This window comes from Eptatretus burgeri, chromosome 13, assembly GCF_056783735.1.
Source record: "Eptatretus burgeri isolate ZD-2024b chromosome 13, Ebu_testis_v1, whole genome shotgun sequence".
Lineage (NCBI taxonomy): Eukaryota > Metazoa > Chordata > Myxini > Myxiniformes > Myxinidae > Eptatretus > Eptatretus burgeri.
Genome location: NC_140973.1, coordinates 23,895,355 through 23,921,384, shown reverse-complemented (window position 1 = coordinate 23,921,384; position 26,030 = coordinate 23,895,355). Strand labels below are relative to the sequence as shown.

Sequence of the window (26,030 nt, the reverse complement as noted above, 5' to 3'; positions counted from 1 at the left end):
ACGGTTGCGAGGTGTGACGGGAAGGTCGTGGCGGTTGTGGTGAAGCGGCGTTGTGGTTGGTGGTTGATGTTGTGACTGGTGGTGGTAACAATGGCGGTTGGTCCAAATTAAAGATAGTAAAAGAAAAACGGCTATCCTGAAGAGTCGCAGCACGCATAAATGACATGTATTCCCACTAGACAACGGGTTTGGGCCTAACTACACATGTACTTACCGAGATACCTCACCTAAGGGACCTGAATGGTGGTTTGCGAATTTGGTAACCACAACAATATATATATATATATATATATATATATATATATATATATATATATATATATATATATATATATATATATATATATATATATATATGTATATATACAGCTCTGGAAAAAATTAAGAGACCACTGTAAAATTATCAGTTTTTCTGGTTTTACTATTTATAGGTATGTGTTTGAGTAAAATGAACATTTTTGTTTTATTGTATAAACTACTGACAACATTTCTCCCAAATTCCGAATAAAAATATTGTCATTTGGAGCATTTATTTGCAGAAAATGACAACTGCTCAAAATAACAACAAAGATTCAGTGTTTTCAGACCTCAAACAATACAAACAAAACAAATTCATATTCATTTTTAAACAACACAATAATAATGTTTTAACTTAGGAAGAGGTCAGAAATCAATATTTTGTGGAATAACCCTGATTTTCAATCACAGCTTTCATGTGTCTTGGCATGCTCTCCACCAGTCTTTCACATTGCTGTTGGGTGACTTTATGCCACTCCTGGCACAAAAATTCAAGCAGTTCAGCTCTGTTTGATGGCTTGTGACCATCCATCTTCCTCTTGATCACATTCCAGAGGTTTTCAATGGGGTTCAGGTCTGGAGATTGGGCTGGCCATGACAGGGTCTTGAACTGATGGTCCTCTATCCACACCTTGATTGACCTGGCTGTGTAGCATGGAGCATTGACCTGCTGGAAAAACCAATCCTCAGAGTTGGGGAACATTGTCAGAGCAGAAGGAAGCAAGTGTTCTTCCAGGACAACTTTGTACGTGGCTTGATTCATGAGTCCTTCACAAAGACAAATCTGCCCGATTCCAGCCTTGCTGAAGCACCCTCAGATCATCCCCGATCCTCCACCAAATTTCACAGTGGGTGCGAGACATTGAGTGATTGATGATGATGATGATGATGATGATGATGATCCCCGATCCTTCTCATTGATGAAGGGCTTTTTTCTAGCTTTGCACGACTTCAGCCCTGCCCCTAGGAGCCTGTTTCGAACCGTCCTCACCGTGCACTTCACCCCAGCTGCCGTCGCCATTATTTTTGTAGGTCACTTGATGTCATCCTACGGTTGTTGAGTGACATTCGAATGAGTTGGCGGTCATCCCGTCAGTGGAAAGTCGTTTTTGCCCTCTGCCAGTCTGTAGCTTTGTTGTCCCCAATGTCTGCTGCTTGACCTTGTTCTTATGAACCGCCGTCTTTCAAATTTTAAGGATGGAAGCAACATGACGCTCACTGTATCCCTCTGCCAGTAAAGCAGGGATTGAACCCTTCTTTTCCTCACTCAAAACTTTTCTTTTCAACTCTTTTGGCATGATCAATAGTTATTTTTTTGATTCCAATTACTTTTGAGGTACTACTAGCACTGTTTTTGCCATCCAGCTGGTCCTATTGCAAGAGGATAGTGATGACCACAGCAGTGGTTTTTATACTTTTCCTTGTTAAATAAGATTCGGTTCAGGTGATCACCTAATCAGTACCTCACTAAGTAGAATGAGGTGTGCCTGTGTTGGAATTCAACAGACACTGTAATGGAATGACTGCCATACATGTAGAGATGCTGATTTAAAAATTTTTTGGAGTGGTCTCTTATTTTTTCCAGAGCTGTGTGCATATATATATATATATATATATATATATATATATATATATATATATATATATATATATATATATATATTACTAAAACTATCATCTTGTATATATGCCAAAACGGTACATGAGCGCAAAAATTTTAGGGCCACCTTACTCACCATTTTCCTGCGGTGGGCAGTATCAAGTTTCAGTCAAATCGGGCAACGAAAAAAATATTTCAACATCAATTCCCGATTCAGTCAAGTACTCTTCGGGAGAACTTGATCAATGCAAACAACCTCAGCGGTATAGTTCGCTGGAGCTATCCTTTTCTTTCTTGAAATGATTCATTAAAAAATCTCAAATATTTAGTATAGGCAAAGAACGATTTATTTTTTAGCATAAAATAAACATCGCTGTTTTGATTTAATACTTCCGTGTTCATTAATAAATAAAATTGTGTTTCGAAGATTACGCACAATATTTTCTCCGACTTTCTTTTTTCCATTTTTTTTTTTCACATTGACGCGCAATATCAAGTTTTGTTCAAATCGGGCAACGAAAAGAATTATTAAAAAATCAATTCCCGATTCAGTCAAGTACTCCAGGATTATTTGATCAATGCAAACAACCTCAGCAGTATAGTTTGCTGGAGCTATATATTTTTTTTTTGAAAATTTTTTTTTAATCAACCGCTGTCACAACGGGAACCCAACGGGTTCACGGGTCATAGAGTTAAACCAAAAGTCGAGGTGCCTCTCCACACAGACTCTAATACAGACAAGGGGGAAAGGAATATTAAAGAAAAGCAAATCCTTTATTCTGGCACTTAGCTTGGTCCAGAGATGGTCTTCATGGGACTTGGAATCGAGGCGCTTTGCCCTGCACATGTAGATGCACCCAATATGGCGCCAAGCCGCTCACTCGCAGTGGGAAATATACATCAGGCAAATATTCAACGCCAAGGCTCAGAGACCGCTGTGCAGCCTCGTTGATAATCCTCACCGACGCCGCGGCTTTGCATAATAGCGCCGTCTCTTCAGTGATAAACACGAGGCTTCGAGGTCGGTCTCTCACAACCCAACCAAGAGCCAATGGCCAGCATCTTGCTCCACCACACAAGCCAATTCACCTCAGCACGAACACGAGAAGCACGCCGTCTTCTTCATGCATCGAAGGAAAGCCATTTCGTCGTGCCGAGAGGAGAGCAAAGCGAGATCCTCAGTCCCAGCCACGTTCCTCTAACGACTACAACTGCATCCCTCACCCCGAACTCGTGCGTTCGCTCCTGATCTCTCTTTGACATCACACCGAACAACTCTCCACCTCCGGGGCATGGCTTGCTCGCATGAAACATGGGAAGGTGGGGCTTATCGCTTGCTTGGCATGCCTGGCTCACTTGTTATGGTGGTTGTGGCTATAAAAGCGCAGCTCCTTCATGGTTGGCTTGTAAATGCAAAAAACGTAGGAATAGGTCACAGGGGCCAATCACGTACTTGGGAACATTCTCCTTAATCCCTATCCAATTAACACCGCACCACCCCTCATGCGGTGACACGTAATACTGAAGCTCACAGTTTCCCTACTTAATTACATCGAGCTGTCTCCAACATGTCCACGGTCCAAACAACTCTATTCAATCCTAACTTTCCTATGAAATTCATCCACCTACCCTCACAACCGTAACTAAAGGACTCTGATGGTGATTTGCATTTATTTAATGGTTTATTCTAAAAAAAAATTGAGCCCAAGATTAACACAGGTGGAGGGAGGCCCATCAAAGGGTTCAAAGCCTGCGTTATGACTGCCAATTATGGCAGAAAGCATCAAATGCCATTTTAAATGTCTTTGGTGTGACTCAGCCAGGATTCAAAGCAACATCCTCCCAAACTCAGCAGCGATGCTCTAAACATTATACCACTGAGTCTGGGGTAACGGCGAGGGTGTCCGCTCTTCCCATTTCACCATGCTTTAAATAAAAAATGTACAAGTTTCATTTTTCCGACTTTGATGTAAAAAAAACGTAACTTTTCACCCACAACCCATCGACTACAGCCACCGATATAAATCGATTTTTAACTCCACAATTTTTTTTTTGAGTCAGAGAATGTGTGGTCAAACCTTTTGACCTCAAATGTGTGATGAAAATTTCCCGTGCTCTTGGACTAAAATATGACTTCAATGTTGATACAGCTAAAATGAAATGTTATTTTGGAAACAAACATTTGTCGCTCAATGTTGTAACAAAATCCCAATAACTGTGTCTACCCAACCTTTAACATACCTAGTAACCTCGCCCTAGCTGAACCGGTTAAACGGTAAAACTTCGTTCGGATGAATCAAGGTTATCGAGATCGAGTGTTGGCAGTTCAAACAACTCCGAGGTACCACCATGTATGGCTAAGTAAAAATGTTATACTCGAACACGTTCAGCATATAACACTTGAACAAATGTGCTCTAAAATCTAAGTGCTTGTTTCAGTGTTTAAAAAGGCCTAACTTACATAAACAGGAGACATTTGTGCCGAATAAGAACACTCCATCACATTCGATTTTTATTCACTTGTCATTCCTGAATTTTGTTTGACTGTGTGACCTTTCAGTTAAACTTTATGGCTGAAGAGCGCACACTAAAAGGGGGCGGTATCGGATTTGATCACGCCCACCGCAAGTGAACACGCCCACCGCAAGTGAACACGCCCACCGCAAGTGAACACGCCCACCGTAAGTGATCACGCCCACCGTAAGTGAGCACGCCCACTGCAAGTGAACACGCCCACCGCAAGTGATCACGCCCACCGTAAGTGATCACGCCCACCGTAAGTGAGCACGCCCACTGCAAGTGAACACGCCCATCGCAAGTGATCACGCCCACCGTAAGTGAACACGCCCACCGTAAGTGAACACGCCCACTGCAAGTGAACACGCCCACCGTAAGTGATCACGCCCACCGTAAGTGAACACGCCCACTGTAAGTGAACACGCCCACCGTAAGTGAACACGCCCACCGTAAGTGATCACGCCCACCGTAAGTGAACACGCCCACTGCAAGTGAACACGCCCACCGTAAGTGAACACGCCCACCGTAAGTGATCACGCCCACCGTAAGTGAACACGCCCACTGCAAGTGAACACGCCCACCGTAAGTGAACACGCCCACCGTAAGTGAACACGCCCACCGTAAGTGAACACGCCCACCGTAAGTGAACACGCCCACCGCGAAGCGCGCTCGTGCACTCACTCATCTGAGGAATTAACGCAAGCTATTTTATGCGCACTCACCGCATCACGTGCAGCAAAATTAACAAGGAATGGCACGAAATAAATCTGATTCTTTCAGATTCACTCATATCCCTGATTCTTTCGATTGATGTGCCGCTGTGATGCCATTTTCGAAGCGACAGCTCATTGTTGTGCTTTGATTTCGACCTTCTGTTCTCACAGCGTCATGATATTGTCTCAGCGTGAATGAAATGTCCTTGTTGGAAAAGGAAAGGGTTGATTCGAGACTCCAGACTCTGGAATGACGCATTGAGCGGACGGATTGGGGGTGTGGTTAATAGCTGCAGGGTGTATTGTGGGCGGAGTCACAAGTGCTGGCTCGCCCCACCCCCCTTGGTTTTTCTGTTTCTTTCCCATTTCAGCTGAATGATGGTTTTGACTTCCTTCCTTCCTTGTTTCCTCCTTCCTCCTTGTTTCCTCCTTCCTCCTTGTTTCCTCCTTCCTTCCTTCCTCCTTCTTCTTTCCTTCTTTCCTTCCTTCCTTCCTTCCTTCCTTCCTCCTGTTTCCTTTACACGTTTTTAATTGCTCTACCTTTACCTCACATGTAAATTGGACAACCCGATGCACCGAAAACCACGAAGCAGTGCCTGGACAGTTCTGTGATTTATCCTGGAAGCGGGTTGATACATTTTTATGAATAATAGTATTTGTTTGTGCTGAAATGGACATTTAAATATGATATTATATACCAGACTCGGTGGAAGTGACACCAAAGATCTTAAAAATGGAACGTGCTGCTTCCTTGCTTTGACCCTCGGCATTAAAAAAAAACAATAAAACATTTCGAGTATCGACAAATAACCGTAGGTTGGGAGTAGGAGCGCAGGCTTTGATGGGTCTCTCTTCAGGACACGGCGTCCTTCTTCGTCGAAGATCCAATTTGTGAGGAAACATATTGTTTGTTTTATTATTTTGAGGGATTTTTTTTTAATATAAATCGTTCCGACTGGGGTCGTGACGTCACGGCAAGCCTTGCTGATCCCACCAAGCGCGCGCATCCCTGAGGAGGGTGAGGCGGCGGCGGTGGCGAGGTGTCAAATCAAAACGGTCTGCGATTGCTAATCACCATTGACGGCAGACATCTCTGTCTGACCAGATTTCTCCACACTGTCTCAGTCATGACTTTGTCTGTCGGAAGTGGGATGAGAGGAGGGAGTATTTCGAGGAAGCATCGAGCCAACGGGTGCGACTGTGTCTGCTAATTGTCTCTCTCTGTCGCGGACAACTTGCCGACTCCGGTTCCCGGATTGCAGGAGTTGCTGCCACGTAGGTAACTAAGGGACTTGTGGACAAAGACGCTGAAGAGAGGCAGACAGACAGACAGCCGCGCCGCATTGCTGCGTTTACGTCTGCGATCCTGATTACAGAGGCGTGGGACCTCGAACGAGGGACGGAATGGGGCGGGAATCATCTATCTCGTGCGACGTCGTCGGTAGTGCACATGGGAATGAACGTGCAAGTACAGTGGTTCCAATGTACGTTGATTGGTTTTAATTTCTGGAATTCAAGCGAACACTTCAAATCCCAACCAAGCGCTGCGAGTCCGTGTCGTTGTGGAATTATATATTTATGGTTTTTTTTTTTTTTTTTTTTTTTTAATCCCTACACCGATGATATTGTCCATCGTCGTATTATTTATCAATCGTCACATCGACGCACTCTTCAACAGGCGTACAGTGGACAGCACTATCCGTTATAGACGTTCTGTGGCGGACAGTATTCTTCATCAGACGTTCCCTGTGGTAAATTGGCGGGAATGGAAGACTGGGGCTATAAAAGGGTGGGAGTTGAAATGAGAGAATGCTGAGGTAATGATACAACATGAAGGAATCGAATGTTTGTGTGAATGAAGGCTTTCATTGTAAGATTCTTTGTCTTTGATTCTTTGTAAGATGCAAGATGTCTGATTTGACGTAAGATTCTTTGTCCGCCCGAGGATGATGGTGTGGAAAGGATCCTGGTGTCCGTATTAGGACCGGCGTGGCCAGCGGGACTTCTTGCGGAGCTCCTTGAAGGCCGTATGGCCGAAGCCTAGAACGATCCGGCGGAGACTGTGATGGCCGAGCCGCCCACCCGAGACCGCAAGGTCTTTGGGCAGGGTCGTTCTCGACGTCTGGACCGGGGGTCAAGTGTTGCGGCAAGCAAGAAGGCTCTGGGATCGGCGAATGGACCGACACGCCCGGGGTCCCGCTGGTCCGGCGGTTCGCCGCCGCTGGTTGTGGCCGGGGAAGGTCCCAAGTTCCTCGCTTTGACTTCCGCACCAAAGTCGCGGCAACAACGAAGAACTCGCACGGCAGGGGACGTTCCGGAGGGTCTCAGTAGGGGAACCGGATTGTGGACATCAACACCTCCAGGAATCATGGACGTGGTCAGCAATTCGTCCAATGCGAACGGCAGTCCGGTTCAGATGTCTACACCTGCAGCTATGCATCAGGCGTTCGGACCGACATCTGTGAGTTCCAAATCGATTTGTGCATTTGTTTTGGAGGGCCATAAGACTGAGTCGGCAGAAATTGTTACTGTGGATCCTGGAGTTAAAGACTTGGTTACTCACGTTCCTCTATTACAGGGTACTGACACTGGTAACCACGACACAAGATCTGAAAGCAAAGCAAATCCTGGAGTTGAAGCTCTGAATGTGGACCGGCAGTTTGGTACTGTGGAACAATCATTTGAATCTGGTGCAGTTCTCGCTTGTGTGGCTGCTGCACATGCTGCTGCTCCTGCTGCTGCTCCTGCTGCTGCTCCTGCTGCTCCTGCTGCTGCTGCTCCTGCTGCTGCTGCTCCTGCTGCTGCTGCTCCTGCTGCTGCTCCTGCTGCTTTGCATGTCTCTGCACTTGCTATTGGTGCACCTGCTGCACATGCTGATACTGCACCTGCTGCTACTGCTACTTCTGTTGCGGCTGCACCCTCTCCTATTGTGGCCGCACCTGTGCCTGGTGCTGTTGCTGTGGCTGGGGCTGTGCCTGACGCTGTTGCTGCTGTGGCCGGAGATACATCTCCTGCTGCGGTGGGGGCTGTGCTTGATGTTGCTGCTGTAGTCGGAGTTGTACCTCCTGCTGTGGCTGGAGTTCCTGCTGCTGCTGCTCCTGATCTTTCTCCTGCAGTCGGGGTCATGCCTGCTGCCTCTGAGGCCTCGTCATCTGGGACTGAGGGTGTGGTTCTGAAGATTGGGAGCCTGCCTTGTGGGGTTGGGTTTGGGGTTGCTTCTGGTGCTTTTCCTGGTGCCTCAGTGGTGAGAAGTGGAGAGATGGCCAGAGATGGGAAATACCACAATCTTCTTGAGAGTGAAGGAGACACACAGGCACGCAAAGCTTCACTGGTCCAGCAACTACGTGAGGAGACTGAGAAGGAGCAAGAAAGAGAGGATGAGGCAGAGATGAAAGCTGTGGCTACATCTGTAGACGGGCGCTTCCTCAAGTTTGACATTGAGCTTGGCCGTGGTTCTTTCAAGACTGTTTACAAGGGACTTGATACGGAGACGGGAGTCGAAGTGGCCTGGTGTGAATTGCAGGTGAGATGAAAAACGAAACATGTACGTTTTTTGTGGTTTTAAGAGTGCAAACTGATTGTTGAGTTCTAAAAATGAAAATATGAAGCATGAATTTGAAGCATGCAGCACCACATTTGCATTAATCAAACAGGTGTGTGTTGGTTTTTCAGGTTTTATTCTGATTTTGAAAGTACTTGGTGCATTGTGAAGTTTGGAACTGCAGATGATAATAGTCATGTGAATGCTTTAAAGAAAATGTGGAGATTAGTTTTATTATTGTGCCAACATTCATAATGCAAAGGACTTCTGTCCTTGTAGAATGCATACATTGGTATATTAACTCTCGTTAATAAAAAGTGCATAGTGCATACAACGGATAAGCTGTGATACGTTCACAATATTCACTTTAATGTTGCCAGCAATTTCCCTGTAATCTGTTTGCTATAATTGCATGATGCTGGATATCTTCAGAATTTACAAGTATCTGCATGTGAACGAGCACGTGCTCTCGCAAGGGAGGAGGAAGTTCGCTCTCATAAGGCCTTAGGAAAGCGAGGTCTTGTGAGGGAGGACAAGGTCACGAGGGACCGCACACTCATGTGAGGGAGAAGGGATTGAGGAAAAACGGGGAGCACACGCTTGTCACAGGAGGTGGCACACGCTCGTGCGAGGAGGGAGGGGGGCCTGAGCCACGCTGGGGAGGAAGGGGAGTGCACGCTCCCACGGGGAAGAAAGGGAAGCGAGCGCCCCCTAGTGGGGGAGGAAACGGGAGCGAGTGCCCCCCCAGCGGGGGAGAAGAGGAGCAAGCGTGCCCCCGTGGGGGAAGGGGGAGCGAGACTGCCCCTGCGGTGGGAGGACGGGGAAGCTAGCGTAGCCCCCACAAGGGAGAGTCGAGCACGCGCCCATGCCCCGCAAGGGACAATTGCGGGAGCATGCCCCCACGAGGGAGGAGGGGAGAGCATAATGAGGGAGAGGAGGATGGGGGAGTGCGAGAGAGGAGAGGACGGGGGAGAGTGAAACATGGGAGGACAGGGGAGAGGGAGCCCCCCAGTGATGGGGAAGCCTCCCCCACAAGTGAGGGGGGATGACGGGGGAACTCCCTACTAAGTGAGGGGAGGATGGGGGAGCGCTCCCCCCCCCAGCGATGGCGGCGAGGATGGGGGAGCTCCCATCCCCCCCCCCGTGAGGGAGGAGAGGAGGGAGGATCATGCGTGTGCCCCCCCCCCCACGATGGAGGCTGATGCACGCAACTGCCGTTAGGGAGGATCATGCACTCATCCCCCGCGAAAGAGGATCATGCACATGGCCCCCGCGAGGGAGTATTGTGCGCTCCCCATGAGGAAGGATCGTGTGCGTGCCTCTCGAGGGAGGATCGTGCCCCCCCCACTAGGGAGGATTGTGTGCGTGTGCCCCCACAGGAGGGAGGCTCGTCCATGTGCCACCACCCCATGAGGGAGCGTTGTGCGCATACCCCCCCCTCCCCCTCCGTGAGAGAAGATCTTGTGTGCGCCTCCCCTGAAGGACGGTCATTCATGCACCCCCCCCCCCCCCCGTGAGGGAGAATTGTGCATGCACCCCTTGCGATGGAGGGGTGTGCTTCCCACGATTGAAGATCGTGTGTGTGCCCCCCGTAAGGGATGATCGTACGCATATCCCCTTTCGCGAGATGGTGGGACAGCTCGAGCTCTCGTGAGTGGGGGAGGGAGAGCGTGAGCCCTTCGTGAGGGGGGAGGGAGAGCGTGAGCCCTTCGTGAGGGGGGAGGGAGAGCGCGAGCCCTTCGTGAGGGGGGAGGGAGAGCGCGAGCCCTTCGTGAGGGGGGGAGGGAGGGCGCGAGCCCTTGCTGAGGGGGGGAGGGAGGGCGCGAGCCCTTGCTGAGGGGGGAGGGAAGACGCGAGCCCTTGCCGCGGGGGGAGTGAGGGTGCGAGCCCTTGCTGAGGGTGGTGGGGGGAGGGAGGGCGCGAGCCCTTGCCGAGGGTGGAGGGAGGGCGCGAGCCCTTGCCGAGGGTGGGGGGAGGGAGGGCGCGAGCCCTTGCCGAGGGTGGGGGAGGGAGGGCGCGAGCCCTTGCCGAGGGTGGGGGGAGGGAGGGCGCGAGCCCTTGCCGAGGGTGGGGGGAGGGAGGGCGCGAGCCCTTGCCGAGGGTGGGGGGAGGGAGGGCGCGAGCCCTTGCCGAGGTGGGGGGAGGGAGGGCGCGAGCCCTTGCCGAGGGGGGGGGGAGGGCGCGAGCCCTTGCCGAGGGTGGGGGGAGGGAGGGCGCGAGCCCTTGCCGAGGGTGGGGGGAGGGAGGGCGCGAGCCCTTGCCGAGGGGGGGGGGAGGGAGAGCGCGAGCCCTTGCCGGAGGGGGGGAGGGAGAGCGCGAGCCCTTGCCGGAGGGGGGGGGGAGGGAGAGCGCGAGCCCTTGCCGGAGGGGGGGGGAGGGAGAGCGCGAGCCCTTGCCGGGGGGGAGGGAGAGCCCGAGCCCTTGCTGAGGGGGGGGAGGGAGAGCGCGAGCCCTTGCTGAGGGGGGGAGGGAGAGCGCGAGCCCTTGTTGAGGGTGGAGGAGGCGGGGGGGAAGAGAGCGTGAGCTCTCATGAGGGCAGAGGGAGAGCACGCTCCCGAGAGGGAGGAAGCAGCATGAGCTTGTGGAGGAGGAGGGAGCATGGGCTTGCAAAGGATTGAACACTCATGCAGGGGAGTTGGGAGCATGAGCTTGCGTCGGACCCAACGCTCATGCATGCTCGCTTGATGGAGGAGGGAGCGCTCGCTGCATGGAGGAGGGGGCGCGCGACCCCCGCTCGACGGAAGAGGAAGATGATCTGCCCACGAGGAATGCGATGCACATGAGGTGCACACGAGCTCATGTGAGGTGCACGCAAGGCACATGACCTTTGTGAAGTGCACACAGGGAACGCATGCAAGTTTTATTCTCTCGCTTGGCTTGAGAATTTTTCACAAATCTTGAAATATCTCGTGACAATTCCTTGGAATTTTTTTTTTTTTTTTTAATCCAAAAATAGTTTCATGAAAAGGCTGTTCTGTACATCTTATATCTGGTCATACCATCCCAACACGTATTCATGACTGTCCTTGAGACTTTTCATTGTATGTCTGTTTATACCAGCCCAGTAGTTGTTCATTACTGTCTTTGATTGAGACTGTTTTCAAACTCCTCGAAACTGTCCTTCGACATTCGTGTTAGATGGAAAGTGATTGTGAGTGGAAGGAATACTGATGAGAGTTTGATATGATTCTAATAGGTGTTGTTTTTTTTTGTTTGTTTGTTTTTTTCGTCTTCCCAGAAGGAGATCACAATACAGATATACTGCTAATGGAGTTTGTCACTCATAGTGCAGTTCAACTCCAATCATTTTCAAGTTCTCTTTGCCAAATACAGGTTGCTGTACTTTGCTATAGGCCTGGCCTTATGTTATTGGGCAGGAATATGCCAACAAATTGATCGATACTCATTTTGCTGATCCGATCTTTATCATGACTGGCTGAGACCATCCCTTGTGACAGGCATTGGTGTCTGGAAAACGCAACTTCCTAATAAGGCAGATTTGCACTCTGGGAGCATAGGGAATATACCTATAGGACTGTGAAGGAACATACTTAAAGGACAGTGATTGAGCTGATTGTATGCTTGCACCCAATTGGAGCTCACATTGTTTAACCAGCGTGACTGTACTGATTTTATAAAGCTGTTTTTTGATTATGGCACCATGCAAACATGTACCATCCCATCATCTCTTTATCTTCTGGATATGTTTTCCCTGATGTGGACCATCAAAAATTTGCATCAAACTTGTAGAAATTGTATCAGTACCTTTTGTTTTATCTCTCCAGACTATGATGAATGAAACTACAGGGTGCCCACAGAAAACCTGGAAATTTGAGATTTTGAGATTTATTTAGCCATATTTTACCATATCAATACACTAACATATAAATTTTCTAACCGTTTTTTTATTTCATTTCAGAATGCAGCAGTTATCAAATTTGTATCTTTATTTTACACTACATCTAAGTTTGCTTTTGTTTTGTCTAAAATAAACTGTACCAAATTTCCTGGTTTTCTGTGGGGCACCCTGTAGAACAGCCCTTGTGGAGCTCAAAAAACAAAACACACAAAACAACAACAAAAACATAAAAAACTAAACACACAAGAAAAACCTTGTTGTTTAGTTTTTCTTCTGTGTTTAGTTTTTTGTTGTTTAGTTTTTCTTGTGTTGTTGTTTGGTTTTTCTTGTTTTTTAGATATTTTGTGTTCTTTACTTTTTTCTCGTGTTGTTTATTACCTGTGAAAATTGAAGATTTTTCAAGTATATTGGTTGGTCTTGTGCGTTATTCTGTCTGTCTGTTTGGCTGTTCGTTTGTTTTTATGCTTATCACCTGTAGGTCACAATTTTAAACCTATCTTCACAAAACTTCACCACATGGTAGAGTTCGTTATAAGCAAGAAGCCTATTGTTTCTGAGGTCAAAAGGTTAAAAGGTAAACAACTTCGGTGAGATTTCTAAAATCCTCAATTTTCAGTTTTATATATATATATATATACATTTCAATCCTATACCTCAGTTATAGGTAAAGTCAAAAGCGAATGTAAGAAGAATTCTACGTTCGCTTCTAGTATTTTTTTTTTTTAGATGAGATCCTGTTCTTGGCGGTGTAGTTGTTGTGAAGGTAATGTTGAGGTAATATTAATTTTTTTGGATGAGATCTTGTTCTAGGCGGTGTAGTTGTCGTTGTGAAGGTAATGTTGAGGAATTTTTTTTTTTCAGATGAGATCCTGTTCTAGGCGGTGTAGTTGATGTTGTGAAGGTAATGTTGAGGTAATATGCAGTAGTGTTATCATGGTTATAGAAATGCACAAATAATTAATTTGATCTATAGTACATCCAATCACACCTTTATGACTAAAAAATTAACAACAAAACTAGAGAGTAAATACTCTAGCAGTTTTAAGTCTAGCTAATTTTATAATAAAGGTATCTCATGCATCATCAAAAAAATTTTTTAATCGTGATTTACATTATTTGATCGCTGATCCCGAATCCAGGCCGAAGTAACCGGAAATTACATCATCGAATGTAAGAAAAATTCTACGTTCGCTTCTTGGCTTTGCCTATTCCATATTAATTCAGGTCACTGAATTCAATGAACAAGTAATTTTGAGGTCAACCTAGGCCAATAGGTCAACAAAGGCCAAAAAGTCGACATGAACCGAATTTCTAAAATTTTCAGTTTTCATCCGATTGACTAAATTTGGAGAGGATTTGCATATTTGGTCATTTCATTCAACCACCAATTATTTTTAAGGTCACATTTGATTTATGGATTTTGCAAGTATCGAGCTTTGCATAACATCCATTTTGTTTTTATCTTGCCAAAACGAAGTTTTTGCAAGATATGTTAGTCAGCTTGTATGTTTTTTTTTTTTTGTCTGTAATCACGTATAAAAAATTCTGCAGAGCACAATTATCATTGGAAATTTTTGTAACTTCGCATATCAGAGGCCTATAGAGGTCCTTTTCAGTGCACAAAATTTTGAAGGTCAAGGTCAACGGTCAAGGTCACTTTGTGGCAAATCAGGGGAGTCGACGAAACCCTTATTTTTTGAGTAATTTTGATCGGATCGTCTTCAAACTTCATGGGAATATAGTTCATGGTCTGGCGCTCAGCTGATTAATTTTTGGTGGCGATTGGTCTTGACCTTCATATGTTTTTTTTTTAATTATTTTATTTTATTTTGGTCTGTAATCACATATAAATTACTCTGCAGAGCACAGTTATCATTGGAAATTTTTGTAACTTCGCATATCAGAGGCCTATAGAGGTCCCTTTCAGCGCATAAAATTTTGAAGGTCAAGGTCACTTTGTCGCAAATCAGGGGAGTCGACGAAACCCTTATTTTTTGAGTAATTTTGATCGGATCGTCTTCAAACTTCATGGGAATATAGTCCATGGTCTGGCGCTCAGATGATTAATTTTTGGTGGCGATTGGCCTTGACCTTCGTGGTTAGCGCCTGAGGTCAAACATATTTGACCCCAAGGTCAAATTTTCAAGTTTTAGGAACCATATCGTGTAGTACCTCAAATTGAACACCTCGATGAGTGCTTTCTAGATATGTCAAGCTTGAGACATTATGACGTCATTCGGTGACGTTATGAGGCAAAAGCATATTTTTCATGGTTACTCTGTAGAACGATTCTCATCGGAATCTCTCGTAGGCAGATATTCCTCAAGGAGTCGCTCCTGGTGGATAGCAGCTCTGTTCACCTCAGTGTGACCTTAAAGAAGTCACACGTGGTCACCTTTTGGCAAGATACGGGTCACCCTGCGGGTGACATTGGTTTATTACTTACGAAATCTTTAGATTTCGTAAGTATATTGATGCCTTCCGTTTCTGTTTGTGACTTACGAAATCTAAAGATTTCGTAAGTATATTGATGCCTTCCGTTTCTGTTTGTTTGTAGGCATGATAACTCGAAAACGGAAGAAGCTACCAATGTCAAATTACACCACGTGATTCAGGAGGGTGATGGCTAGTGCTGATTAGATTTTGGTCAAAATCGGTCAAAGGTCAAGGTCACGGTGAGGTCAAATATTCGATTTTTGATGGTTTGGTACAGATAACTCGAGAACGGAAGAAGCTACCAATGTCAAATTACACCACGTGATTCAGGAGGCTGATGGCAAGTGCTGATTAGATTTTGGTCAAAATCGGTCAAAGGTCAAGGTCACGGTGAGGTCAAACATCCAAAAAATGATAACTCGAACGGAAGAAGCTTCCAATGTCAAATTACACCACGTGATTCAGGAGGGTGGTGGCTAGCGCTGATTAGATTTTGGTCAAAGGTCAAGGTCACAGTGAGGTCAAACGTCCAAAACATTCGATTTTTGATGGTTTGGTACAGAATCATCATAGAAACTTCTGGTTTGCATCGCTACCTTCTCTCGAGACAGCTTTTATTAGACAAGGTCAGAGGTCAAGTTGATGATTTCGTAAGTACCAGTCTATGACTGCTTGTTTGTTTGTTTGTAGGCACGATAACTCGAACGGAAGAAGCTACCAATGTCAAATTCCACCACGTGATTCAGGAGGGTGATGGCTAGTGCTGATTAGATTTTGGTCAAAATCGGTCAAAGGTCAAGGTCACAGTGAGGTCAAACATAATTCCGTAAATTCATGTGGAGAAATGGAGTATTTTTGCTTCGCTTGACGTTACGAGTTCGTTTTAACTTCGATTTTAATTTTGTCTTTGGTTTTTGCGATCGCTTAGGACGCTTAAAACTGGTTTGTCGAAATTCTGGTAAAAATCGGATGTTTTGGAGACGTTTTAAGATTGTATAAAAAATATTTCACTCGACGCGTCACGGGTCGTCCCATGATGCAGTGCGCTCGAGCAGACAAGTCGTCGATTAACTTTAAGGTATAATATAATTGCGTGGAGAAATGGAGATTTTTGCTTCGGACGACTTTACGATTTTTGATGGTTTGATACAGAATCATCGTAGAAACTTCTGGTTTGCGTCGCTACCTTCTCGAGAGACATCTTTTATTCGACAAGGTCAGAGGTCAAGTTGACGATTTCGTAAGTACCAGTCTATGACTGCTTGTTTGTTACTTACAAAATCTAAAGATTTCGTAAGTATATTGATGCCTTCCGTTTCTGTTTGTTTGTTTGTAGGCACGATAACTCGAGAACGGAAGAAGCTACCAATGTCAAATTACACCACGTGATTCAGGAGGGTGATGGCTAGTGCTGATTAGATTTTGGTCAAAATCGGTCAAAGGTCAAGGTCATAGTGAGGTCAAACATAATTCCGTAAATTCATGTGGAAAAATGGAGTATTTTTGCTTCGCTCGACATTACGAGTTCATTTTAAGTTCGATTTTAATTTTGTCTTCGGTTTTTTGCAATCGCTTAGGACGCTTAAAACTCGGTTGTAAAATTCTGGTAAAAATCGGATGTTTTGGAGACGTTTTAAGATTGTATAAAAAATATTTCACTCGACGCGTCACGGGTCGGCCCATGATGCAGTGCGCTCGAGCAGACAAGTCGTTGAGTGACGTTAAGGTTTTGCGTGGAGAAATGGAGATTTTTGCTTTGCTCGACGTTACAAGTTCGTTTTAACTTCGATTTTAATTTTGTCTTCGGTTTTTGCGATCGCTTAAAACTCTGTTGTCGAAATTCTGGAACAGCGATGAATAACTGATGTATGTATATATATATGTATGTATATATATATATATATATATATATATATATATATATATATATATATATATATATATATATATATATATATATAATAATAATAATAATAAGTCTTTTATCAGATTCTTCTGAAAAGTAATACACCTATTATCTGGCATATCCTGCTGGTACTGAATCTCTTTTTTTCAAAATAAAAACAAAAAAATGGAATTTTTATAAGAAATCTAGTTTTTGTCTGGGACTCATTATCTGCAAACCACAGTGTAACATTGTAGACCACAATGAATTCAGAATTCAAGCTCCCCTTGGGCTTCTGACTAATTCATGCTTTTATTAGACAAGGTCAGAGGTCAAGTTGACGATTTCGTAAGTACCAGTCTATGACTGCTTGTTTGTTTGTTTGTAGGCACGATAACTCGAGAACGGAAGAAGCTACCAATGTCAAATTACACCACGTGATTCAGGAGGGTGATGGCTAGTGCTGATTAGATTTTGGTCAAAATCGGTCAAAGGTCAAGGTCATAGTGAGGTCAAACATAATTCCGTAAATTCATGTGGAGAAATGGAGATTTTTGCTTCGCTCGACGTTACGAGTTCGTTTTAACATCGATTTTAATTTTGTCTTCGGTTTTTGCAATCGCTTAGGACGCTTAAAACTCAGTTGTCGAAATTCTGGTAAAAATCTGATGTTTTGGAGACGTTTTAAGATTGTATAAAAAATATTTCACTCGACGCATCACGGGTCGTCCCATGATGCAGTGCGCTCGAGCAGACTCGGCGTTGAGTTACGCTAAGGTATAATATAATTGCGTGGAAAAATGGAGATTTTTGCTTCGGTCGACGTTACGATTTTTGATGGTTTGATACAGAATCATCGTAGAAACTTCTGGTTTGCGTCGCTACCTTCTCGAGAGACAGCTTTTATTAGACGAGGTCAGAAGTCAAGTTGATGATTTCGTAAGTACCAGTCTATGACTGCTTGTTTTTTTGTTGTTTAGTTTTTTTGTGTGTTTAGTTTTTCTTGTGTGTTTGTTTTATTGTTTTTTATCCCCCGCCGCGTGGCGGAAGGGGGATATTGTTATCACCCGGGTCGTCCGTCTGGCTGGCTGGCTGGGCGTCAACATTTATAGCTGTGAGTGCGATAACTCATCAACTGTTCGCCATATCGATTTGAAATTTGGGTCACACATGTACCACCTGAAAAGGAAGAACCCTATTGATTTTGGGCGTGGCCGGATCCAAGATGGCCGACTGGGGCGGTCCGTCCGTTCGGCTAGCTGGGCGTCAACATTTATGGCGTCAACATTTATAGCTGTGAGTGCGATAACTCATAAACTGTTCGCCATATCGATTTGAAATTTGGGTCACACATGTACCACTTGAAAAGGAAGCACCCGATTGATTTTGGGTGTGGCCAGATCCAAGATGGCCGACTGGGGCGGCCATCTTGAAAAAAATGTTTTTTGTAATAAATGGAAAACCGCTTATCTGATTTCAATTATTTTTCAATGGCGGGGGATTCCCCATCTCTGATGGTATATTTTGTTTTTCTTGTGTTATTGTTTGTTCTTGTGGGTTTAGTTTTTGTTGTGTTGTTTATTTTTTTGTGAGTTTAGTTTTTCTTGTGCTGTTTAGTTAACCTCCGCCATCGAAGATGGATGGAGGTTACTGTTTTCACCCCTGTCTGTTTGTGAACAGTATTACGGAAAAACTCCTGGACGGATTTCAACGAAACTTGGTCGGGGGATTAGGTATGGTCCAAGGATCATGCCATTAAATTTTCGACTTGGTCCAGAAAAAAAAAAAAATTTCAAAAAAATTTCGATTTTATTTGAAAAATATTTTAATTTTTTTTTTTTTTGCATTTCTACATGTTTTAAGTGATTTCCAAACCCCTCCCCCCAAAAAAAAATTTGTTAGAGAAAAAAAAAAACAAGTTTTGCAACTTTTTTTCAAAAAAATTTAGATTTTTTTTGGCATTTATACATGCGCGTCGATCTTGCTTAGTTTATTCAATCATGGTTCAGTCGAGTCTGCTCTGTTTTGGCCTACAATGAATAGGTTATCAGGTTCACTTAAGTGACCCAGCAGTATTGGTGGCGGAGGTTTTGCACTCTGCCGAGTGCTCCCCCTCTAGTTTTTCTTGTGTTGTTTTGTTATCCTTGCATTTAGTTTTTCTTGTGTTGTTGTTTAGTTTTTATTGTTTATTTTTTTGTGGGTGTTTAGTTTTTCTTGTTTTTTTTTTTTTCTTTTTCTTGTGTTATTGTTTCTTGTGGGTTTAGTGTTTCTTCTGTTGTTTATTACCACCACCACCGAAGGTGAAGGACGTTATGTTTTCACCCCTTTCTGTCTGTTTGTCTGTCTGTTTGTCTGTGTACAGGATATCTCAAAAAGTTGTGGACGGATCCGGGTGAAATTTTGTGGACAGGTTAGGTGTGCGACAAGGACGAACTGATTAGATTTTGGTGACGATCTGGATCCGGATCCGACGATTAGAATTTTAAAAGTGATTCTTCACCATTGAGAGAAAGGGCTCAAAAATGATATATAGCACGATATTTCAAAAATGTATTGGGCCAGATATGTTCTCATGGATCAGGCATTACAAGGTGGAGGTATGCACTCTTCTGAGTGCCCTTCTAGTTTTTTGTGTTTTTAGTTTTTCTTGTGTTGTTTGTTTTTCTTCTGTTTCGTTTTTCTTGTGTTGTTTCGTTTTTCTTGTGTTGTTTAGTTTTTCTTGGGTGTTTAGTTTTTATCCCACGCCGCGTGGCGGAAGGGGGGACATTGTTGTCACCCAGGTCGTCCGGCTGTCTGTCCGTCCCTCCGTCTGGGCGTCAACATTTATAGCTGTGAGTGCGATAACTCATAAACTGTTCGCCATATCAATTTGAAATTTGGGTCACACATGTACCACCTGAAAAGGAAGAACCCTATTGATTTTGGGCATGGCCGGATCCAAGATGGCTGACTGGGGTGGCCATCTTGAAAAAAAATTTTTTGTAATAAATGGAAAACCGCTTATCTGATTTCAATTATTTTTGGTTACTACGTTCCTCACCCCTGGGGAACTTTTTCGAGATGACCAAATGGTGTCTTGTTTCCAATTCACCTCCCTCATTATCTGGAATATGTATGACCTTTTTCATTCAATGGTGGGGGATTCCCCATCTCTGATGGTATATTTCTTGTATTGTTAGGTTTTCTTGTGTTATTGTTTAGTTTTTCGTGTATGTGTGTGTGTGTGTGTGTGTGTGTGTGTGTGTGTGTGTGTGTGTGTGTGTGTGTGTGTGTGTGTGTGTGTGTGTGTGTGTGTGTGTGTGTGTGTGTTTTTTCTTGTGTTGTTTAGTTTTTCTTGTGGTTAGTTTTTCTTGTGTTGTTTTTTTTTCTTGTGTCGTTTAGCTTTTCTTGTGTTGTTGTTCAGTTTTTCTTGTGTGTTTAGTTTTTTTTTGGGTAGTCGATCTAGTCGAAAAAAAAAAAAATTGAGATTTTTTTTTCTACCCTTATCAGTATTTCCGTCGATATGTTTGTTTGTCTGTCCATCTGTATGTATGTCTGTTCGGTCCAGTGCTCCGTTAATACAATGGCGATTTCGATGAAACTTGGTTGGTAGGTTCATACTATGACCTAGTTGCTATGGAACCACCCCATGTGCAAATGAGAACCGTTGCTATGGACCCATCCGTTGCCTAGCAACGGACCTTTGAAGTTTTCAAAAAAATCTCAATTTATTTTTTCAAAAATCGGGCCACGAGCGACTGTGGGCAGTACATTCAGCCATATTGTCAAAAATTTCCAGCCCGATCCTATGAAAACTGTCGGAGAAGATAGACTTTGAAAGAACCCTGGTCGAAAACAATAAAAAAAGGAAGTTCGTTATATCTCAGACTATGAGTCAGATATACATGAAACTGGTATGATAGGTTCATGGTATGTCCTAGTTATGTGTGAGAAAGAACCGTTGGTATGGACCCCTCTGTTGCCTAGCAATGGCCGACAAACCTCTAAATGTGGGGGTATTTTAACGAAAAAACAATCTGCAGCATTAACCCTTGAAGCTAGAATCATGAATTTTCTTGCGCTTAATCCTCAGGTCATTCCCATTGAACGGGCCCATCGCGTCAGGTTATATTGGGTAGTCGACTACCCATGTCCACCTACCAGCTTGTTTGTGTGTGTGTTTGTTCAGTTTTTCTTTTGTTGTTTTTCTTGTGTTTTGTTTTTCTTGTGTGTTTATTTTTTTGTGTGTTTAGTTTTTCTTATGTTGTTTAGCTTTTCTTGTGTTGTTGTTTAGCTTTTCTTGTGTTGTTCAGTTTTTCTTGTGTTTAGTTTTTTTGTGTGTTCAGTTTTTCTTTTTTGTGTGTGTGTGTGTGTGTGTGTGTGTGTGTGTGTGTGTGTGTGTGTGTGTGTGTGTGTGTGTGTGTGTGTGTGTGTGTGCGCGCACGTGCGTGCATTTATTTTTTCTTGTGTTGTTGAATTTTTTTTGCGTTTCATTTTTTTTTTGCGTTGTTTAGTTTTTCTTGTGTGTTTAGTTTTTTGTTATTTAGTTTTTATTGTGTTGGTGTTTAGTTTTTAGTGTTATTGTTTAATTTGCATCCTGACCGTAAGGTCACCCCACCTATTTGGGAAATAACTGTCAGTCCCCCACAGGGCTGCTTTTAATTTAATTACCTTGCACACACGAGGCAAAAAGCAGCATTAAGCAATTGCTTCATGTCTGTCTGTATTGTCTGTCTTATCAGTTTATGATCGTCAGTAACATTTTCATTGAATGTTATATTTTGAACATGAATCGGAACATGAATAGGAAGCCAAGTCTGCCGGTTTACCTTACTTTGGCTCTGAATTTTTCCTGACCACAGTGGCAGAATTTGTCATTTGGAGGAGGAGGAGGACATTGGGAGCATACTCTGTGCAGAGCATTGGTGCTGCTTAAGCAGTCTCCTTGGCTATTGGGCACAATCCTGAACGGGTTGCCACTCCGACACAGTTTCCCAGCATGCTGGCACTCATTTCGCTGACCTCGGAAGGATGACAGGCCGAATTAACCCCACCTGGTATCAATTCAACAGCTGAACGGGATTTGAACTTAGGACCCTCAGATCCAAAGCCCACCACCCTACCCATTAAGCCAACACCAGGCTTCACCATTTGGAGGCCCGATGCAAAACAATAATGGCCCAGTGCGGGTCCTTGTCACCATTCTAAAATTTCCAAATTGGTGTCTGTCTGTTTCTGCATCTCTGTGGCTAACGCATTCGGAAGTTAATCATCCAACCAAACTTGTCAGAGGGACTTATTGTGCCATAAGATAAAGGATGTAGCTACTTTGTTTTACCTCCCCTTCCTCCCTCCACTCCCCCAGTTTCAGAACATGGTGCTGACACATATTCTCTTCTGCTTGTTGTGTAACGAAAATGAAGTTGCTTTTGGGTGATTTTCAATCATTTTCATCTTCTGTTGAGCTATCTTTCATTTTTCAGCACCATTGGGATAATTTTGCTTCAGCTGTGGCTGACAGGATGGCCTAGAGGTATACACACTCACCTCTTAGCTGTATTGCCTGGGAAGGAATCCCGACCCAGCTATACACTGTCATCCCGGTGTTTCACAGGAAGGGTGATTCATTTATGTGTGTGCCGTCCCTAGGATGGACATTAAACAGGCGTCCCATCTGCCAGTATTGGTTGGTCGATGTAAAGATCCCATGTTGTCCTTCACAAAGGGTAGGCGAGCTATCTCCAGTACCAACGCCAAATTCCAAATTTCTGTCCTAACCAGCAGAGAGCATTGCATAAGTGGCACAGCTCTGCTGTCAGCCAACCATGCTACCCCGCAGCCTTGTGCTGCATATGAATGAAAAATAATCTTTAACTGCTCCAACACACTTCTGATTAAAAAAACACCACAATGCTGGTGCACATGGGTTAGTCAATTTACTAATGAGGTGTTATTTTGTTGATCGTACAATGAATCATAGTGTGGATTTGCTCAACATCGTTTTGTATTGATATCAGGCACTTTCCACACTTTATTGCCATTCTTGTTGCATTTGTATACATTAACGGTAGTTATTATTCCACTTAACTTGCTTTCTCTACAAACCTCAGCCTATAATTTTGTAATAGCCTTATCTCGTTAAACAACGGGGAAACTTTTTTTTCCCACAATTCACCATGTTAATTTTTTTCTTGAGGTGGAGTATTCCTTTTGCACTGTGTTGAACACTACTCACAAGTTGATGTGTTTTCTCAGCAAAGTGAGACCCTGCCCCCCCACCCCCACCCCCATCACCCTCACCCACCCCATCACCCTCACCCACCCCATCACCCTCACCCCCATCACCCTCACCCCATCACCCTCACCCCCATCACTGGGTAAAATGGCAGTAAAACCTATAATTTATTTATATGTCTTCACACCTTTATTACCCTGCGCACACGAAGTGAAACGTGGTGTTAAACAATTGGTGCATGTCCTTCCGTCTGTCCGTCCGTCCGTCCGTCCGTCTGTCCGTCTGTCTGTCTCTCTGTCTGTCTGTCTTATCAGTTTATGATCGAAGAACAACTTATTTAAATGGAATGTTTTATTTCGTACACGGATTGAAACATGAATCGGAAGACAAGTTTGCTGTTTTAACGTACTTTGGCTCTGAATTTGATCCAATCACACATGCACAGATGAGTGAGGGAATATCTTTACTCTGCCTGTCTGGCATTCAAACAAAATTGAACATCATTCCAAAGAGTTAATTTACTGTTTTTAAGAACGTTATAAAGGACACAAGCAACAGGCATGAAGAACGAATGTTAAGTGTTGGATAAAGTGATGCAATAGACACTGGGTAAAATGGCGGTATATAGCATGAGAGGGCATGGCATGTGAGAGGGTGCTATCAGGGTGAAGAAGAGGCCACTGATGCGGCTATGTACGATGCTGATTGACACTGTGTTCTCTGGTGATTAATAATGCCTCTATCCCCTAAACTGTGACGTCATGTTATTGCAGCATATATGGATGATGTACAAGACTGCTAAAGTAGTACTAAATTTCTGGATTTTTTTTAGAACGATCTTTAAACTAATTATTTTATTAAAATTGAAATGTATTATAATTGAACACTGCATGGGGTATCATGTGATTCTTCATCATTTTGAGATAGAGCCAAAAAACTATGTAACGGTGTAAATTAAAAGTGTTATGTCTGGCGCAAGCTAAGCACTGCACATCACCCAGTCAACACCATCCCTGCTGTCAAGCATAGTGGTGGCAGCATCATGTTATGGGGTTGCTTTTCATCAGCAGGGAATGGCAAGTTTGTCAGGATAGAAGGGACAATGGATGGTGCCAAGTACAGTGGAATCCTTGATGAAAATCTGCTTGAGTCAGCCATGAATCTGAAACTGGGTAGGAGATTCACATTTCATCAGGACAATGATCTGAAGTGCAAAGCTAAAGTCATACTGGACTGATTGACTGGGCCACTCAAGAATATTTATTTTCTTCTTCAAAGTCTTGACTTGAACCCAACTGAAAATTTACGACGAGACTTGAAGATTGCAGTCTATCGACGATCCCCAGCAAACATGGCAGAACTACAGCAATTTTTACATGAAGAATGGACAAAGATTTCACCATTTCACTGTCAAAGCTGATCGAGACCTACCCAAAAAGACTCACACAGTCATTGCTGCAAAATGTGCATCCACCAAGTACTGACCGAAGGGGCTGAACACTTTTGCAACCATTGAATTTTGATTGGTACATGTTTTTTCCAGGTATTCCTGATACGTAACCTCCTTCAACTCGATGGTATTCATGGAATACATACACCGCACAGTCTTGCGAGGACTTGGTGCAAGTAAATCTTTTTGTTTTTTGAGGGGATTTTTTTCTTTGATGCAATATGGCTGCCAGACCACGTGGCCAATGACATCATCTTTATCAAACCATATTTCCCATGGGTAATTGATTAATTAGTTAAATTTTATATTGATCGGTAAAGTGGTTTCTCCTACCAAGATTTTCAAAGATTACAAACATTCAAAGATGTTTCTACATAATTCGTAATTCATCTAACTGTGGCATTATTGGGAGTGGGTGAATACTTTTGCAAGCAACTGTATGTATTGTTTTTGGCCCTATCTGTCAATAGTGAAGAATCACTTTCAAAATTCTAGTATCCTGATCTGGATTTTCACCAAAATCTATTGATTTCGTCCATGTCACACACCAAAACTCTCCAACAAATCTTCTCTGAATCCGTCCACAACTTTTTGAGGTCGGCCCTATCCTGTTCACAGAGAGACGGGTGAAAATGTAACCACCATCCATCCACCTTCGGTGGAGGAGGTAATAACACAACCCCATTAGCAGCTCCGATAGGGTGTGGGTGCTTCGAGTGATAACAATCATAATAAAAATGGTACATAATTGTATATACTATATATATATATATATATATATATATATATATATATATATATATATATATATATATATATATATATATATATATATACATACATATATATATATATATATATATATACATACATATATATATATATATATATATATATATATATATATATATATATATATATATATATATATATATATATATATATATATATATATATATATATATATATATATATATATATATATATATATATATATATATATATATATATATATATATATATATATATATATATATACATATATATATATATATATATATATATATATATATATATATATATATATATATATATATATATATATATATATATATATATATATATATATATATATATATATATATATATATATATATATATATATATATATATATATATATATATATATATATATATATATATATATATATATATATATATATATATATATATATATATATACACACACACACACACACACACACACACACACACACACACACACACACACACACACACACACACACACACACACACACACACAGTGTGGTGCAGAGCCGACTGACACATTTGGATATGTGATAATTGAAACACATGGGGTTTATGTTCAAAGCTTGCAATTTTATTATTTATGGGAGATAACATCAGAAAGTTGGCCTCTACAAGTTGCAGTGCATTGTCTTAAAAATGGTCCCACAACCACAAAAGTTCCCACCCCACCTCTCGGACAGGAGAGCA

At 43.3% G+C, this 26,030-nt stretch overlaps 1 protein-coding gene across 5 annotated transcripts in view; it reads left to right on the top strand.

Moving 5' to 3' along the window:
* The first annotated feature begins 5,884 nt into the window (after positions 1–5,884).
* LOC147014074 (serine/threonine-protein kinase WNK2-like) overlaps positions 5,885–26,030 on the top strand; it is a 152,415-nt gene continuing 132,269 nt past the window's right edge. The window contains exons 1-3 of one of the 5 annotated variants that reach the window (XM_085851698.1): positions 5,885–6,018; positions 7,073–7,588; positions 7,706–8,650. In XM_085851698.1, coding sequence (XP_085707824.1) covers positions 7,193–7,588; positions 7,706–8,650 — 1,341 coding nt within the window. In that variant the 5' untranslated portion in view covers positions 5,885–6,018; positions 7,073–7,192. Of the gene's footprint in view, positions 6,019–6,084; positions 6,945–7,072; positions 7,589–7,705; positions 8,651–26,030 lie in introns of those variants that run through there. The other 4 variants (XM_085851697.1, XM_085851696.1, XM_085851695.1 and 1 more) reach the window with 4 other exon arrangements.